This window comes from Carex rostrata, chromosome 10 (genome assembly GCF_964058835.1).
Source record: "Carex rostrata chromosome 10, lpCarRost1.2, whole genome shotgun sequence".
NCBI classification, from domain to species: domain Eukaryota; kingdom Viridiplantae; phylum Streptophyta; class Magnoliopsida; order Poales; family Cyperaceae; genus Carex; species Carex rostrata.
In genome coordinates this window covers 8807762-8826309 of record NC_135927.1, presented here as the reverse complement: position 1 = coordinate 8826309, position 18548 = coordinate 8807762, and the positions used below count along the sequence as shown (strand labels likewise).

Sequence of the window (18548 nt, the reverse complement as noted above, 5' to 3'; positions counted from 1 at the left end):
TAGCATTAGAGTGATTAATATCTCGATTGGAGCGCGACGGTGAGTAGATTCGGTCATTGTCAGAGTGTGGCGACGGGCGAAGAAGCGGATCCGGTTGTGGAGCGAGATGGCAATTAAAGTATTACAGTGATCAATATCTCGATTGGAGTGCGACGGTAAGTAGATCCGGTCGCCGTCGGAGTGCGGCGGTGGCCGAAGAAGCGGATTCGGTCGTGAAGCGAGATGAAGATTAGAATACTAGATTATATTTTATGAGAATAAAAGAGTAATTTAGGAATTACTTTTATTTGACCTTTTTTTATCAATGAAATGGTTAGTTGGTATTTAAAACTATTAGCCTTAAAAAAAATATTGAAATACTGTATTTGCAATGACAACAATGCTATTAAGAATAAAATTAGAGCGTTCTTAAGCTCAATAAATATTTTAATGAGGTTAATTTCAAAAATCTATGATATCGAATTGATTTCAAATAATAAATTCAAAATGTTAAAATCAATCTATTTTACTAGTGATGCGTTTGCAAACAAAATTTATACATTTTTGAATTAATTTATTATAAAGTCAAGTGTATAAAAAACGAGGAAAAAAGAAAGCATTAAAATTAACCTATAATTTTTTTTTAACTAGTTGACTTCATACTAAATTAATTCGAAAATTTTATAAATTTTGTACATAAATATATCAGTCGAAAAATAAATTAATTTCAACAGCTTGAATACATTGTTGAAACTAATTCAATAAATTTTGAAAAATAACTTAATTCTACTCTGCTATTAAATATTTCATGATTTACATGTTTATAACTTTTCTCAAATGAAAGGATTTGTATCCTATTTTGTGGTTTCATAGGAGTACCATGAAATTTTATCAGACATTGGATAATGGACCTGTAACCTGTTGGTACACTGAGACAGCTCCCAAACAACAGACAACAATCCTGTTCACCTCCAATTGTATGAATAATGGATAGACATAAATATTTACTGGAGCCTCCAGTTTAAGACCCAATTCAATAGTAATACTGGAGCCTCCGGTTCTAGGCGAAACTGGAATCATCCATTTATCATATGAAATACCCAGCCTTGCAGGTAATTAAGAAGGATATTTTTAGAAGAAATAAATGCAATTATTTTGATACTTATCAAAATTACCAAATTTACTAGCTTTGATGCATTACTTTGCTTCGGACTAATATATTGAATTATTTTTTGATCACATATATTTATAAAAAAAAATCAAAAGCTTGTTAAGTTTAATGTAAGCATTTTTAGGCACAACTTTAAGTTCTCCTTAAGGTTTCTTTTATTAAAGAGGAGCTTATTTTACATCTCCTATTTTGTATCTTTTATCTGCATTTTAAAAATCTTACGTTTAATTTATAAATATTTATACATAGTATTTAAAGTATTCATCACTTTTTCTTTTTCTAAATATTAATAAAAAAATTCATACTTTGTCGAAATATAAATACAACATTCATTATTTTTTTCTTCTAATTAACAACATAAGGTATAATTATAAATAATTGTTTAAAGTATGACAACTTTTACAAAAAATAATTATATTTTAAAGTACAAGCACTTAAGAAATGCATTTACCAGTAAATGTCATATTACAGACAAACTGATACAAACTTGTTTTATACGCATGAATGTGTACTGATTAAGATGGCTTCCAATTTTTTACTTCTGTTGGCAGCAAAATCCATGTCAAAAAAAAGTACAAGACAGAAGGTCTCCAGTCTATTCACAAAAAAGTGCTTGTCATTGGGATTAATTAAAAAATAGCAACAACAAAGCAAGTTCATATCCATAAGAAAGGAATATATAAAGAGGTAACTGATTGAACATCTACAATTAAAAAAGATGATTATAAAAATCAGAATTTGGTTCGGTGACAATTTTTTTATTTTATTTGTGTAGTAAGTCGTATGTTTGAAATCTACATGCAGGGATATAGATTCAGAATTTGTCAGGTAGGTAATAAAATAATGAATTGAGTTTAAATAGTTAATCGGATTCAAACTTATTATTTAATCGAGTACTAGATTAAAAAAAAAAAACAATGCTCCAACTTTTATTTTTCAATGTTCTAAATTCAGAAGGGGTCAACATTATTTTCAGAGAGGAGCAAAATTTTGTAGACCTGTAAATCATTTATATAATTTTTAAATCCAAAAGGGGCAGTTAACCCCTCTGTGCTCACTTGAGTCCGCCCTATACTGAATATTAAATAGTTGAATTTTAAAAAATAATAAATAAATTACTATACTTGACAAATATTATCTAGAAATTAGAAATAGATGAAAAGTTTACCAAAAACCAATCTCAATATATTACTATTCAGAGCAGGAATTGTTATAATAATAAAAAGAGAGAGAGAGAGAGAGAGACACACACACACACACAAAGAATCTAACAATGGGACTACTGATGAACAAATCTAATCTCTGAGTGAAGACAGAATTTAGTGACAATTATAACAATCTTGCAGAGTGGTTGGTACCTTTCAAGGGTCCCCTAAAATTTTTTAGGTTGATGATGATTGAGTAAAACTGTGAATTCTTTGCTAACATTTATCTTTCTTGTACTAAAAGAACCACTTTTTTCTTTCTTTTTCTAGGAGTATATTTTTAGATAGCAATGCTTGCCTTCAAAGCAATATATATGTAATTGATACTGAAGTCTCTGATTTGTTCCTTTATTAGAATAAAGTGCAATATAAGAGAGTATTACAAGTTTTGGTTTCCAACTACTAATATTAGTTTAATTCAGTGTTGTAAAAAACGGCCGTTTAGGTCGATTAATCGGTTGATTAGTTGTTGACGGTGACCAAATTGTTATGGATTTTTCTGACTAATTAGTCGATTATTCCCAATTATGACCGATTATTCTCAATTATTCCTGATTTTTTGCTTGGTGGTACTATGCCTGTCCAATAAACGCATATCGTTATTTACAACATTGATTTAATTATAGAAAAATAAATTAGATGGCATATTAATAGTAGGTCAAATATAAGAAAAATTTACCAAAATGCCCTTCTATTTCAAAATGGATAGAAATTTGAAGTGTCCGACTATAATAAAGAAATAGATAATGGTCAACAATTACAAGATATATGTTGATAAGAAGTTTATAAAATATTTACATTTATAAAATTTATAATGACATTGTTCTTGTTAATGGAACTAAAAAATATTTCCATAACAAGTGACTAAAATTTTGAAATAGGTAGCAAATTATAAAACATAATAGATAAACGCTGACATGTACACTATAAATGTTAAAGGAAACTGTAAATCTATAATTATTATAAAAACATTGTACTTGTTAAATCGAACGAAAAGGAAAATTTAAAATAATAGGGGATGCTAACATTAATTAATTTCGCTATTTTCATATCCGACTAGTCATTCATAACATAAACTATATTCTCTGCAACAAAAGAAAAAAACATACGACCTTCCTTTTTTATTTTAGCGAATAAATTTTTACACTATTTTTTATTTTTAAATCAGTTATACGCATAAAAGATAAAAATAAAATGATACAAAATGTGAATGAGATCGCATTTATATATTTTACTAAAACAAAGAATAAATGAGAGTAAATAAGGAAGAGTGGGATGGAGATGAAGATGAAGAGAGAAAAAACGTGGGACTCACAGAAATATTTTATTAAGAATTTTAAAATAAAAATATTTTGTTCTATGTTTTGAAAACGAATGACACTACATAAAATTTCTGCCAAATATATAGATAAAATGAGCTGATATACATCTTTTTCCCTGCTATTATCATGAAACTATTGTAGGATTTGTCTAATTTGCCAAATATATATAGAGAAAATGCCAAACATTTAATTAGTTAGATGACTTAAAGATTTGTCTAATTTGAAAAAATACTGACAAAACCTGAACCGGAAAATTAATAAAAATAGGTCAAAATCTAGAAAATTTTTAATCGAAAGAGTCTTGAACCAATTTTGACCGAACCATATATTGTACATACTTTAGGATACAATTTAATAGAGTCATAGATCAATTAAATGACTTAAAAGTATTCGTTAAATTTGAATGATTAATCATGACCCATTAAATATTCGGTTTAATTATAACGATGGTGTCATTAATTAAGGTATATAGCTCCTGAACATTTCTCATAGACATAAAAAATAAATAGATAATTAAAGAACAGTGAATAGATGATTGACTTAATAAAAAATAAAATATACATTTTGTCCAAACCGTTTAAGAATAAAAAAAAATATTTGTCTAGACATGATTGCACAATTGGAATTGGGAATCACTTGAATCTTTCAGCTCCAACAAATTACATTATCCAACTTTTCCAGCTTGACACCATGCAAAATAAATATTTGGGAAAACTTGAACATATGATTAATTTTAGCAAAAAGGAAGAACAATTGGGACTTAGCACAATGATTAAATGATATAATTAGTGGTTTATTTATACAATGCTATAGTATATGAACACACAGATACTCATTTGACTTGCACTTTACCCTTTCACCTAACTTGTATAGTATCCATATATATTAAGGGAAAGGTTTGGTACCTATTCCATAATTTCCATTTAACTTTAACAGGTGCAACTGCTCATCACATGTTATTGATCATAAGACATGCATGAAAGTTGGAAAGTTATTTAAGCAAAGGAAGATTAAAATTTTAATTAACTTCTTAATTTATTTTCATGGACAGAATTCTGCTTATATGTGTAATTTTTTAGAAATGATATCTGAGAGCAGGTTTCTGAAGCGGTTGATCAAAATCGAACGGCCTTGATTGAATACGGTGAAATAGTTGAACTGGTTTCTTTTATCTGAGCCATCTGATTCCAGTTTTGATCGAAAATTGCATTGATTCAGTCATGGAGACAGATATTAGTTATCCAAAATTCTGAATCAATTATCAGCATTTAAACAATGAAAAAGATTGGCCTTAAAAAAAACTGTAATTACAAAATTGAAAATTTACTTCAAAGAGAAATAGAAGAAAAAATTACTTTCGTCTATATAAATTTACAGTTAAATAATCTACACTCCAATCCTGTACTATCTCTCTCCAAATGAACAAAAACCCCTCAGCACACATATCTTTGCTTAATTAGCCTCTTAAACAAAACCAAGAAAATAAATACAACCCTGTAACCCCACACAGTGCAAAACAAAATTCAATTTTGATCACCTAAATGATCGGAGAAGGCGATGATTCCCATACATCAAACACATTATCTTCATTGTGTAGTGCAAACAGACGATCACCTCCAATCGAGAAATCACAGATCGAACCACCATAACTCCTACTAAGCGTACTGGTAAGCACATGCTCAGAACCACTAAAAACTGAGATACTGTCATTCATGCAAGAAAACAGCTGTCCATTATGAGTTGCAAGTTTCGGGTAACAGCTTTCTTCAAATGGCACCTTTCGGTTCATTAGTTTGCTCCTGGAACTCCACCTTACGCCCGCACCGGCACTGTTGGTGCCAGTACCGGCACGGAGATCGATGAACCCTAGGTCCTCGTATTGGTTTATGACACATATGGAATGGCCGTCTTCCATGGCAATTGCGTGTAGGACCCGCTTGTCTTCTAGGGTTACAACTATGCCAGCATCAGACCATGACCACGGGATGGTTTTGGCACGGAAATCGAGAAGCCCAATGAAACAGTTGTCGGTACGGGGGAATAGAGTGGCGACCATGAGGCAGTTTTTCGAAGGCAGCCATTGCAGTATGTCAGCATCACCTGGGGAAATTAGCAACAAAATATACTGAAATTGTCAAATAATTTGAAAAACTGCAGTGCCTTTTATTCATAAAAGACCCAAATTTTTATGAAAATTTGAAATAAGAGATCGACAGTGACTATAGAAACTTGAAATAACATAGAAATGTACCCAACAAATAAGTACTACTAATCAATTACTTCAATTTTTTTAATCATCTATGCCTATTCAAAAGTATTAATTAATGTGCAATTATCTAATATGAAAGTCAATCTACATTAAATAAGATCATATCACTTTCATTATTTGATTCTAGTACATGGTATTGATGGCATCAACAAGAACTAAGTCATTGGTGAAAGGAACATAATCATAAATTCATAATAGACCCTTTATGTGTTATTATTCATAGCATATAGTTACAAATTTTCATATTTGTGCCCACTTTCTAAACTAAATATGAAAAAATTTGACTCCTTGTATAATTTCTAACAAATATGCATTGAACTGGTAAAATCATGCCTTACATCACTGACCAAGATTGACCATCCCCATCAAAAAATCAAACTTTTTGTGCATATTTGAATGGACTTAACAAATAAAAAATATTTAAATTTTTTAAAAATTGAGAAAATTACATAAGTTGCTAGCACGTACCGAGAGAACAACCAGGAAGTTCATAGAAGAAATCGCCCTGCTGTCCCGTGTTGAGGTCCCACATGCCGATGCCATACTCATTCAGCCTTCCCTTACAACTGGAGAAGATGCGGTTGTCGTCAGGGCCTGCTAGTGACAGTGCACCTGCCGTGAAACTCTTTGGTTGTTGGCCGTGCTCTACTCTGAACCGGTGCTGTAATTCCCCAGTTGAAGCTGAAAAGATGGCCATGCCCCCCTCCGCTCTCCCCAGCCTCTCTCGGGCTGTTATGACTATGCTGTCGGCATCTATGTAGCCTACATCATTCACCTATAAGGGCAAATTTGTCATTTAATCATGCGTTGGTTAATTTGTTTAGTTATGTGTCATGAACTTGTGATTGAGTATGTAACACTAATCTTGAATCAATTGTTCATTATAATGTACAAAGAATATGTGGTATTCAAATTGAATTTAAATTTAAAAAAACCTTTGAATGGAAATAATTTTAAGACATAAACTAAAAAAACAAAAAACAAAGTAATTGAACCTGTTGATAATCAAGGCTAATGGGTTTCCTCTCCTCCAACATCCAATTATAAACATGCACAACACTCCCATGGGCCACACAGCATCCGCCATCTGGCGCCGCACGAATGGCTGTGCCATCACCCGGTGCCCGACCCGGTACCGAGTCAGCCAGTTGCAATCTGTTCCCATCAAGTGGGCCCCACTTTGCATTCCTTACATGATCCAATAGCCCGTAATACAGCGCCTCCCTGTACAAGAGCTTTTGGGGTACATTTGCTGGGATATGAAGTGCCCCGGTGCGTAAGAGGTCTAGAAGGACAGAAAAACAAGCCGGGTTTCGGTCCAAGAAGTATTCGGGTTGACCCGGATTCCATGATTCATCTAACAAGGCACCGAGCATGGATTCTCGACCCGCATTTGCGAGGGTTGTGGATGTGGTTTCGAATAATTGGCCTCCTACATTGAACCGAACCCGATCACGGCTTGCCATAGACCTGTATTAATTACATGTAAGGAGGTAAAATTTGAAAAGCTTTCAAATTCAATGGGGAACGAATTGGGAAGTATAGAGATGGAAATTTCGTAGCCACAAAGTGTAATTCAAATCAATCGAAGGAGAAATTAGTTTGATTAATGGAAGGAGAATAAAGAATTGGTCTTTAGAAACAATCGCAGAAGAGAGGAATTGGGAACAGAGCAATGGATTTGAGGAGAGAGAGAGAGGGGTTTGAGTTTTATGAGGAAGAAGATTGGAAGAGAAGAGGAGGTCAGATTTTTTGAAATATATAATTTATGTAGGTGGTTTAAGATTAATTAAATTGGTTTGAAACCGGAAACAGAGAAATTTAATTTGAAAGAAAAGATGTCGTGGCAATCGGAATTGTGAATTTTAATAATATAGATTCTATGTGACAACAATCATGTATGCCTTGTATAACTTATAAGAACTAAGTTCTTTGTTAAGGTAATACCTACAAATAGTTATCTTCTATTTCGAAAAAGAAGCATTTATTATGGGATATATAATGGATTATAGGCATATGAAAATAATACAAAGTTTATTCAGAGAATTTTTTATTTATAAAAATTTATATATAATTATATAGGGTATTAAAATGATATTTTTTAAATTTAAATGCATAAACAAAACTGAAAAAATAATTCAGTTATATTTATGGAACATACAGTACATTACAGCAGTATGAAAATAACACAGTGTCTATTTAGAGAATTTTTTATTTATAGAAATTTATTGGTCACTTACAATAGTTCATAGTACATTGGTCTACTAAAAATCACTCTGTGTTTCTCTCTGCACTGACCACACCAGACGACCACAAAAGGTGAGAAATTAGAATGAGACTAACTGTATAACTATGTTTTTGTCCATCGTGCTTAAATGCATATAACTTAACTCTGTGTTATATTTATGATACATAGAATTCACGATATTACATTGGACATTTTCAATAATTCAGCTCCAAGCAATAAAGTCGACTTTTTTTTTAATTCATTGAGGCGCCACAACAACACAACACCACATGAAAATTCCACGTTTTCTCATTCTAATACCCTATATTATTTTTAATTAATTTCTATAAATAAAAAATACTCGCTTATTTTTGTTCTTTATTAATTATCTAATAGAGACAAATTTCTCAGTGATATGCAACAGGGATTACTGCACATAATTTGTAACAGAGGATCTCAACATTGCTTTGAACCAATCTGCTGCAGAGTTGTGGGGCCAGTGGGGCCATGGCACGCACCTCTTTCTCTCCGCCTTTCTTCGTTGTGGCAGTTTTCATGTTTGACCCTAGAAGTATTTTAATAAGAAAATATTGCAAGTAAATACCCTTTTCCGGAAACAAGGAAAAAGAAAGACATGTCTAAGATGTCTTCTAAAGCAAACTCCGTTTTATTAGGTAACTGTCAACTGCACAATCTAAAAATGTAAAGTACAAATTTATTTTTATCAAGGTTGCTTAATCTTATCAATATCTCTTATTAACCCCCCTCTTCTTGCTATCATAAATTAGAAGAAGTAAATAAAAAAAAAATACGACATATATAATATAACGCAGACGATATGCAAAAATTTATTTACTGCATATTATGATAAATATTTTTAATTAATGAAAAATTCATTTCAAGTTTTACAATAATTAAATTTTACAGATATACTATAAATATCACCCTATATTTGCTCGTGAATTTGTTTTGCGCTAAATAAAAAAAGATACTGTGTATTAATATGCTGGAATTATTTACAGCGCATCTTCAATGTATATTACTATTTTCAATCAATAGAGATGTATAAATATTACATTGTACAATGCATCTGAGATGTATATGTTCTTGTTATTCAATTAATTTTAGACTAATTTTTTATCATAAATAATAAAACTGACAGATAAATTCTAACTTATGCAAATTACAAATTAATATTCCCCCTTAAATTAAACATAAACAATATTATGCTAGAATGAAATTATATTATATATATTTTTAATCAATTTAGATCTTCAAATCATAAAAACTGAGAGATAATATCTAACTTGTTAATAACTCAAAATTTAAATCATAAATGTCAAAATAAAACCGTTATATATGACTATGTTATTTTCTCTATGTGCTCATAAATTATTATCACATTTTGATTTTGTTTTTATATGATTTAATAAGTTGAAAAATCAACGTCAAGAAATTATTCACATCAGTACATTTGTACAAGTCCTTAATGGCAACCAAAGCAAAGTTGAAATATTATAAATTTAAAATTTTATAAGTGCATAGATAAAATAATGTAGATTATATCAAACGGTTTTATTTTGAATTTTAATTTATAAATTTTGAGTTATAATTTTTTTAAAAATGAAGGCATTTGAACCCTCTTCATCTAATTTATGGTCATTAAATATGTCCATAAAACTATTCGTTTTAAATCAATTAGCTACAAAATAAGAACAAAATATTAATCATATTATATTAATTTCTCACAACATACTAAATTATGAGATCTTGATATTATGTTAATTGACATGAAGAGCTTGTAAGCTTAAAAAAAAAAGACATGGAGAGCTTGAAGATAGAAAAAACAAAGAAATATTACAATACTTGCACAGATTGGAAATATGCGCAAATGAAATTGAAAGCAGATTATTTGTTCAGCAGAGAGCTTATCAACTTAATTGCCAAAACAATGCAGCACATATAATTTGCTTGTTTTTTAAATAATGTAATTAACATGACAAAGGAAGAAAATGACATAATTTAAGTTCGCCATTTTCTCTTAAATTCTACATTACATTTCTTGGATAATAATTTTTTTTTATCACAGAAAGTGTGTTTTCTTTCGTAACACTTGACTTGTTAATTATTCCTTCCTTAAAATTCAATCCATATTTTGGTTTTTTTTTGTCATGTCATGCTTGAGACCTATCAGTTATCAGGTGGATTCAAATAGAGTTGGTTATCTTTCACATAATCAATGACTTCATCACATATCAGGTACTTTACAGAGAGTCCTTTTCTGATGCACTCCCTTGAAAAAAAAGGGAATATATTTCAGCTGTTAGATTGTGCAAAACATATATAATAATAGTTTAATTAGACAGTATGTATAGGTTAAAAAAGAAGATTATTATCCACTATTTGGGCTTCTAGAATCAAGAAAAAGAAGGACACTTTGTACAAATTAAATAAAATAGTAGAGTGAGTCTATGGTACTATGCATATCACGGGTTGTTACCGTGCTACGGCTCTATATTCGAGTTTTCAAATCCTAACGGTTGATCCGAACCGTTCATCTTGTTCTCCATATTAATATGTGTTTGGAGACCAAATTTTACATTTTTTTAAATTTTTTTACTATTTTTTTAAATATTTAGAAAATCACTTGATCTGAAAATTCTGGACCATCCAAAAACAGTGATTTTCAATAAATCTAAAAAAATAGTAAAAAGATTTCAAAAAATGTAAAATTTGGTCTCCAAACACATATTAATATGGAGAACAAGATGAACGGTTCGGATCGACCGTTAGAATTTGAAAACTCGAATATAGAGCCGTAGCACGGTAACAAATCGTAATATGCATAGTACCATAGACTCACTCAAAATAGTATCATGTTCATTTTAATTTTTGCCAGGTTTAATCAATCTATAATCCCATTATTAAAGTCTTAAACCTAAATGTCAGTTCCAGTCTAGGTCCGGCTTTTACATTATGTACCAACTGTTATTACTGGTAAGAAACAGATGTTTCTTTTTTTTGAAGAAAAAAAATACAGAACAGTGGTGATAAGCATATAGTTTTCCCATGTATAGATCATATAACATTACCTGACTCTTGTTGAACTAATTTGGTTTGGAACAATTTCATCGACCGAGATGATGTTATTCTTGCAAAAATAACAACATAAGTAATGTAAAACATGTTAGCCACATTTAAATTGCATTGGTTTTGTGAGCAAAAGTAAAAGAAGAAAGAAAATTTGATAACCATGAAAAACAAGTTTTATATATACCTTGTTTTCACTTAGAATCTCATTATTGCATATTATCTTGTCAATATCCATCCCTTCCCGACGAATGCAAACTACACCAAAATCCTTGCAAATTGTTCTAAGCTGAAACAGAGACATTGTTTTACTTTCCAATTTCTTTTACATAGTACAACGAAAAAAAGGATAATTTTATGTATACCCCTCAAAAACTTCAAAATTACATGTTTTCTCCTTAAAATTCATAATATAATATTTACCCTTCTAAACTTAAAAAACACACAAATTACCCAAAGCTCATTTTAAATTTATAAAGAACTCATTTTATCATTTATTAAAAAATTAAAAATATGCATCTTGTTTAATAAAAATGGTAGTTTTCTAATTTGTTGGTTTTTGAGAACAAGTGATTCATTTATTTACTTTTGACATATACACCAGCGTCTACGTGAATGTTACCGTGTATACATTAGAAGTAGAGAAATGAACCATTTGTGAGTTTTGAAGTTTAAAAGGGTAAATACAATATAATGAATTTTAGAGGGAGACATACGTAATTTTGAAGTTTTTGAGGGATATGCATGAAATTCCACCCCCAAAAAAAGTACTTGTAAATTTGAGTAGTTTGATAGATAAAATATAACCTTTTGGGTGAATTGGGGTTTTGCAGGAGGAAGTGCAAATTAGGAAGGTTTAATTGAAACAAAATTGGGTTAAACAGAGCGACATAATTACAGGGTTAAATTAGAGTTAGTTGCATAATTTGGGTTACCTCATCAGCAATCCAAACTTTAAGGACTCCCCATCTCTCGAGTAGATCCGAACCACATAAAAGCATCACCTTGAGTGAACCTATATCAGGAATATAAATAAATAGATTACCAAAAAAAAAAAAAAATTGGAAAGAATAAGCTATTACAGTATTACTTCTAAATACCATCTACTAACAAGATGAGCAAATTCTAAATGAACTAAACTAGAAGTAAGTTAAGATTACATGGATAATAATTTCAAAATAACACTCTCCTAAAACCAGGGCAACGCCTAGAAAAATCAGGGACATTTTTATTAAAACCCTAAATTTTTTTTTTTACAAAAATGCCTCCAAGTTCAGTTTTTTTTTTAAAACTGTCCCAACCTCCCGGGGTAGGGGCGGTCCATACTCCTAGCTGACCGCTCGAGCCAGGGGCGGTCCACTAGGGACCAAACCGCCTGGGGGTCGGGCGGTTCTCTATATTTTTTTTAGAGATCTTAATATTTTAATTTAAATAATTTTGTAAAGAAAAAGTTTTATTGTTTAGAGTGTATACCAAAAAAATAAGATATTTGATATATTTATGAAGTGATGTCGTAACTCTTTATAACTTTGATTTAATTTGTTAGTTAGATATCACAAGTCTAAAGATAACACTAATTAAGGACTTGACCTTGATTCTTAATAATTTATTTTATTCGAATATACATAAGGAAATATAGTTAGATTGCCTCAATGATGTCAATTTCTTTTTTTTTAGAGAATAATTGGAGAGCGAAAGAGAGAATAATTGAATTTTTGATTATTGTCGACATATACCATTTGCTCGGAGATAAGCAAACGAATATAATAAATAGTAAATGCATTTTAAAATAATTATATGAATAATTCTTGAATAATCTCTTAGGCTTTTGACTAAATAAAATACTGATCGTTGTATGTCTACCGTTGAACGAAAACTTAAACTGAATTTTTGAGGCACTAAATGACATTTTTTTGAAATTCTGATGCTTCGAATGCCTGGGAGTTTCCCCCGAGTGATATTCGGATCCATCTCATCCCCTCTTTCCGAAAAGTGGTCATACGCGCAAATTTGACTTTCCTAGCCAAATGAAAAAAACCATTTTTTAGTAATGCATTTTGAACTGGAAGCAAAACTATAAAAGAAAATAAAAATGAAAGAAACCAATTTTTGCAAATAGGGACTTATCTGCTTTTTTTTCTCATTGTATTTTTGTTCTGATACAAGCTTCATCAGCATTTTATAAACTTGGCAGGGTATGAACTATCTACTTATCTAAGGGGATGCATATCCTCTGCGGTATGCACTTAGTAGAATGAGCTTTCAACTGAGACAAAATAATTTCGGTGTCTATTTGAATTCTAAGGCGTCCACTTTAAGATTCGTGCCAGGTTAAAAATGACAATGCAAATCTCATTCTACATCTTGCCGCACTGGATCTGAACTTGTATCTAGGGAAGATATGATCGAGTGGCTACTGGTACCACTGTGCTGGTACATACCAGATAGTTGTAAATGTACAATTGAGAACCAGGATAGTGTAGAAATGTATATGTTGTAAATAAAAATTTGTTTCACCAATGAAATGGGTGGCAACTGCTTTTTATTTTTCAATATATGTGCGTGTGTGTATTTTCATTCTATTTTTTAATAGGCACTGTCTAATAAAAATTAATTAACAAAACCTGTCACAAGTTCTAAAATCAGGGTGTGTGTTATCTCAAACGTTTAATTTGTTCCATATATTTGTTAAAAAAAGAACTCAAAATTCAGTTAATTGTTTCGATTTAGCCTCAATTTTGTCGATTTTCTGTATATAACTTATATACCCGAGTTAACTCGGGAAAAATCGGATCGTCTCCGGCCGATTCCAGTCTAACTCGTTCGAGTCAACTCGGATTCGGCCGATTTTCCAAACCATGCTGGCAAGTGTCCCAACTACTGGTATTTCTGCATAGGAGCTGGGACTGAAATTCATCAAAACCTCTACTAAGTAGAAAGAAATGATAATGAATTTAGACACTACTGTACAACCTTAAGATCCAACTATACAAAGAATATGGCTAGATGAAATGAGATTGAAATTTATCTTTTGAGTGGGGCTATGGTACTTTGCAAAATTCAGAAACGTCCGTGCTATAGATCAATATCTATGTTTATAAAGTTCAAACAGTTGATATGAACCGCTTAACATGATCTTCATATAAAAATGTACTTGGAGACAAAATTTTACATTTTTTATAATTTTTCATAATTTTTCATACGAAGATATGGATCCATAATTCCATAGCACGGACCTTTCTGCGCATTGCAAATATCATATCCTCACTCTTTATCTTTCATCATTATAGTGTGATACCACATACCTTTGTCAAAGATGCCAGATTTAAGCAAAGAGCTCTGAATCCTTGCAAGAACCTCTAAATTTCTCTGGTAGCTACTTTGTTTTGCCTATACTACAAATTATTACATGACAAACTGGTAAAAAAGGAAATAAAGTGAAAAATGCAAAGTTTCCTGTGAAAACATGGAATTTTAGAAAGAAATAACTCGAAATCTGTCGAATACTAAGGCGATAAAATTGAATTTTTTTTGAGACCCTAATTGAAGTACCTCCCATGGATCGACTGTAACAAAGGACGAGCTCTTGCATGCTAGCTCGCACATCCTGATTCGATGCATCCCTGATATAAGATCCTGCAAATAAAAGAAAGGTTTATGAGATGTGTTTTTCAAATATTGTCTAGTACTTCACATCATTAGCAAGTATTTTAGGCATTAATTGTGAATGTAAGACATTTTAGTGTAGGTTGCAAAGAAGATGTCATCATTTGGATACTCAAATAGCCTAAAATTAATAGAGATTACATATTAATCAGAGAGATAAACATTTGAGTAGATAGTAGCTATATACCTTTTTCTTGTACTCATCATTTACCGGTGAAAGATAACCTCCAAGTACGGTATAACCTTGTGCTGTTAGTTCATCCCTTGCCAACTCTAACAAAAGATAACATATAAAATTAAGTATCAGCAGAGATAATTTCAGATTTAATTCTATAAAATTTTATGAAAAATGCAACTTCTTTCAGATCACTTTGATTATTTAAAATTTGAAAATGTAAGAAGCCCAGAAAAACAAGGATTAACTTAGTGCCAAATTTGGTATAAGCAGAGATAATTTCACATTTTTTTTTTATTACACTGAGACCTTAACATCATGACGAAAATTAGCAGAGAAGTATAGAATAAAAAAAAAGGTACTAAAATTCATGACTGAGAGACTTACCAAACATTCGTAAATGCATGTATGTTGGTGGATTGAAGCTTCCAGATGATACCAGTACAGCATATCTAGGATCACTTTAAAATTGTAGACAAGTTTTTTCTCAAAACTAAAAATTATAATTATGACAACAATGCATGCGTGTGCGCATTCAGACAGACAAACAGATTCGCACACATAGATTATAACAATATTGGATCAGTTTCTCTCTTTTGACTTTCTACGTTTTTTTTTTGTAGGTTTCAAAAAAGACTTTCGTCGTTTTTATTTAACGAGTTATGAATGTTTTTATAAAATGAAACAGAGCTAGAATCCATCCGGTAGCATACTGAAGTACAGATTAAACAGGTTGGTACATTGGTGCCAACTGCCAACTTGCCAATTTCGATCAATCATTTGCCAAGTAACAAATCAGAACTGATGAGGTAAAGCAATTCACAAGAAATGAAATAGCTTCAAATATAAGGCCACTAAAAATTGAATGCAATGATACCAGTTCTGTGACTGAAAACAGTAAAATAACAGGAAAACAGGTTGCTCCTTTCAGGAAATGGTAAAATAAAATTAAAGCCAGTAAAAATATAACTGAACAAATTACAAAACTACCCTTGTAGACAATCAATCTTAAATAAAGAAAACTATAATTGATGACTCTAGAAGCAAGCGTAAAATTAATAAATGATTTTGAGTATTTGATAACAGCAAATAAGAATATTAGACCTGATTGAGGATTTAGTCTTCTGTATCAGGTCGATTGATAGCTTGTCTACTGGTAAGGGAATCTCTGCATTTGCCTCCATGAAAAATTGTAATTCTAAGTGTTACAATAAAGAAACTTTTCAGCCCCTACTGGAGACCTGGAGTATTACAGGTAATGATGTCAGAGACATAGGTTGTATAATTGCAGGAATTCATATCACCTAAGGTAACCAAAAATTTATGTTTAGATTCAAACCGTCTGATTAGAATCTGCACGAATATTAAAAAAGCCCCATGCTTTCCACCTCGTACCTGATTGGTCCGAATTCTGATCGGACGGTCCGGATCTAAACAAAAATGTTCTGTTACCTTAGATAATATGTACTATGATTGCAGTGGTTGGGACAATTGCTAGTTGCAAGAGGGACTAAACTATAGATAACCAAATTCCTAACCACCATGCTCTTTGTTCAATTTGCAAAACAAGGTTTAAAGAAACTAAAACACTGTCAAGTGTCATTAATCCATATGTTGAAATATCGTTTAATTTACAATAAGAAAGTACTGATATATGAAAAATACTCTTGAACGACATAAAATGGAAGTCTTTTTATTGAAACTGTGAACTAATAGAAGAGAACTTAAAAAAAATGCAACCTAATTCGAAATTTTTTACACAAGATATAAATATCCAGAAAATTGGGATCATCCTTTGTTTACATGTACCTGAAATTATAGAACTTATTAGGGTCAATCTGTAAGAAGGTAGAAATAAATCGAATATCTCACCATATTGGATATTTTACAATCGAAGTACACTGGTTGGTTCTCAATGAACGAGTAGGATTAACAGGAAAGCCACGTGTCGCTGAAAGAAAGAGAGTGGGTCGACGCTGTATTTCTTTTCTGGGTCTTACTTTGTGAAACCCTCCATGTAACAAACTACAAGTTCTTAATTGTTATTAGATTGCTCCCGTACGAAAGATACAGAGAATAATTCACAGTGAATCCCGTATCCCGATGCCCTGCATGAGAGTCAACGTGTCAGACGAGCACAGCCCATAGGCCGCTGCCAGCTACTTACAGCCTCTGTCCTATATTTAATGCGAAACAAGTTAATTTGACCCTTCAAAATGGACGATGTTTACCCGCAACACGAGAAGTTACAGAAAAAAATACCACGGAGTATTAAAGATTCAGGCAAAAATTTCAGTGTGAATGAGATTTTGGAGAAAATTTCAACTTATACATTATTTCGTTCATCACAAAAAAAACTTATATAATACTAAAAGATCTTTCTTAAAAAAAAAGGAATTATACTAAAAGCTGGGGTTGAATTTTTTTGGTTTTTACAATTTTTGGTACATAAAAGTACAAATAATAATGTGATTTTAGAGGAGGGTTCAAATGCCTCATTTTTTTCATACCTCATATTTTATATCTTCGTTTTGAAAGTTCAAATTTTCGATCCGAACCATTCAACATGATATTTATACTAAAATATGTATGGAGATGAAATTTTATATTTTTTGAAATTTGTTTACTATTTTTTAAAATAGGTACAAAATCACTGCTTCTGAACTGTTCAAAAAACAATGATTTTCTACCTATCTTAAAAAATAGTAAAAAAAAATTCCAAAAATTATAAAATTTCACCCCTAACCATATTTTAGTATATTTATCATGTTGAATGGTTCAGATCGATAATTTGGACTTTGAAAACAAAGATATAAAATATGAGGTATGAAAGACATGAGGTATTGGAACCTTCCTCGTGATTTTAATGGCTTTGTGAAAATCTAATAAACTTGAAAAGTATTTATATCAAATGCAGAGAAGACTTGAGGATTTCTCCCCCTTTGCTTTCAATACAACTTGAAATTATATTATATATAGATTAATTAATCTTCTCCCACTCATTCATTCAAATATTATTCAACTTTGACACATAAATGAAAGTGCAAATAATGATGTGATTTTTATGGCTTTGGAAAAATATAGTAGAACATGAAAAGTATTTATGTTACATGCAGAGAAGACTTGAGGTCATCTCCCAATTGCTTTCAATACAACTTGAAATTATATATAGATAAATTACATTTGAATCCGCGTTTTCCTGTCAAAGATTCGTTTCAACACAATCCAATTTCACAGTCTATTTCATTCAAATTCATTGTATTCTCACAGCAACCACCTTGAAATTCATTGAGAAAATAAGTGGCAGCCACTTGTTTGTTGTTTTAATAAAAGGTTTCAGTACACCTTCCAGATATTATTATTGAGAATTGATATTCGTCTCCCAACAAAGAGACGGGATAGTTGCCACTTGTAATCTCGGTGACTATTCAATGAATAGTAACA

The 18548-nt window shown here is 31.1% G+C and overlaps 1 protein-coding gene across 3 annotated transcripts; it reads right to left on the bottom strand.

Annotated features, from left to right (window-relative positions):
• Window positions 1–5016: 5016 nt before the first annotated feature.
• LOC144560758 (BTB/POZ domain-containing protein At4g30940-like) lies at window positions 5017–16626 on the bottom strand. 3 transcript variants are annotated; one of them, XM_078310006.1, is made up of 11 exons: window positions 16209–16347; window positions 15492–15565; window positions 15117–15202; window positions 14816–14899; window positions 14569–14653; window positions 12199–12278; window positions 11451–11552; window positions 11266–11324; window positions 6942–7416; window positions 6415–6721; window positions 5017–5777 (listed from the first exon to the last, which is right to left on the bottom strand). In XM_078310006.1, exons 1-11 carry the CDS (start codon window positions 16286–16288, stop codon window positions 5215–5217), a joined length of 1995 nt encoding a protein of 664 aa, XP_078166132.1. In that variant the 5' UTR covers window positions 16289–16347; the 3' UTR covers window positions 5017–5214. The 3 variants fall into 3 exon arrangements, with proteins under 3 accessions (XP_078166132.1, XP_078166133.1, XP_078166134.1); XM_078310007.1 differs by lacking the exon at window positions 15492–15565 and having other exon boundaries at window positions 16209–16289; XM_078310008.1 differs by lacking the exons at window positions 5017–5777; window positions 6415–6721; window positions 6942–7416 and adding an exon at window positions 10079–10466 and having other exon boundaries at window positions 16209–16626.
• Between the last annotated feature and the right edge of the window lie 1922 nt (window positions 16627–18548).

Coding starts and splice junctions, on each gene's coding strand:
- LOC144560758 (XM_078310006.1), bottom strand. CDS start 16,288: ATGGAGGCAAATGCAGAGATTCCCTTACCAGTAGACAAGCTATCAATC. Junction 15,566..16,208: donor AAGACTAAATCCTCAATCAG/GTCTAATATTCT, acceptor ACAATTTTAAAG/TGATCCTAGATATGCTGTAC. Junction 15,203..15,491: donor CATGCATTTACGAATGTTTG/GTAAGTCTCTCA, acceptor ATCTTTTGTTAG/AGTTGGCAAGGGATGAACTA.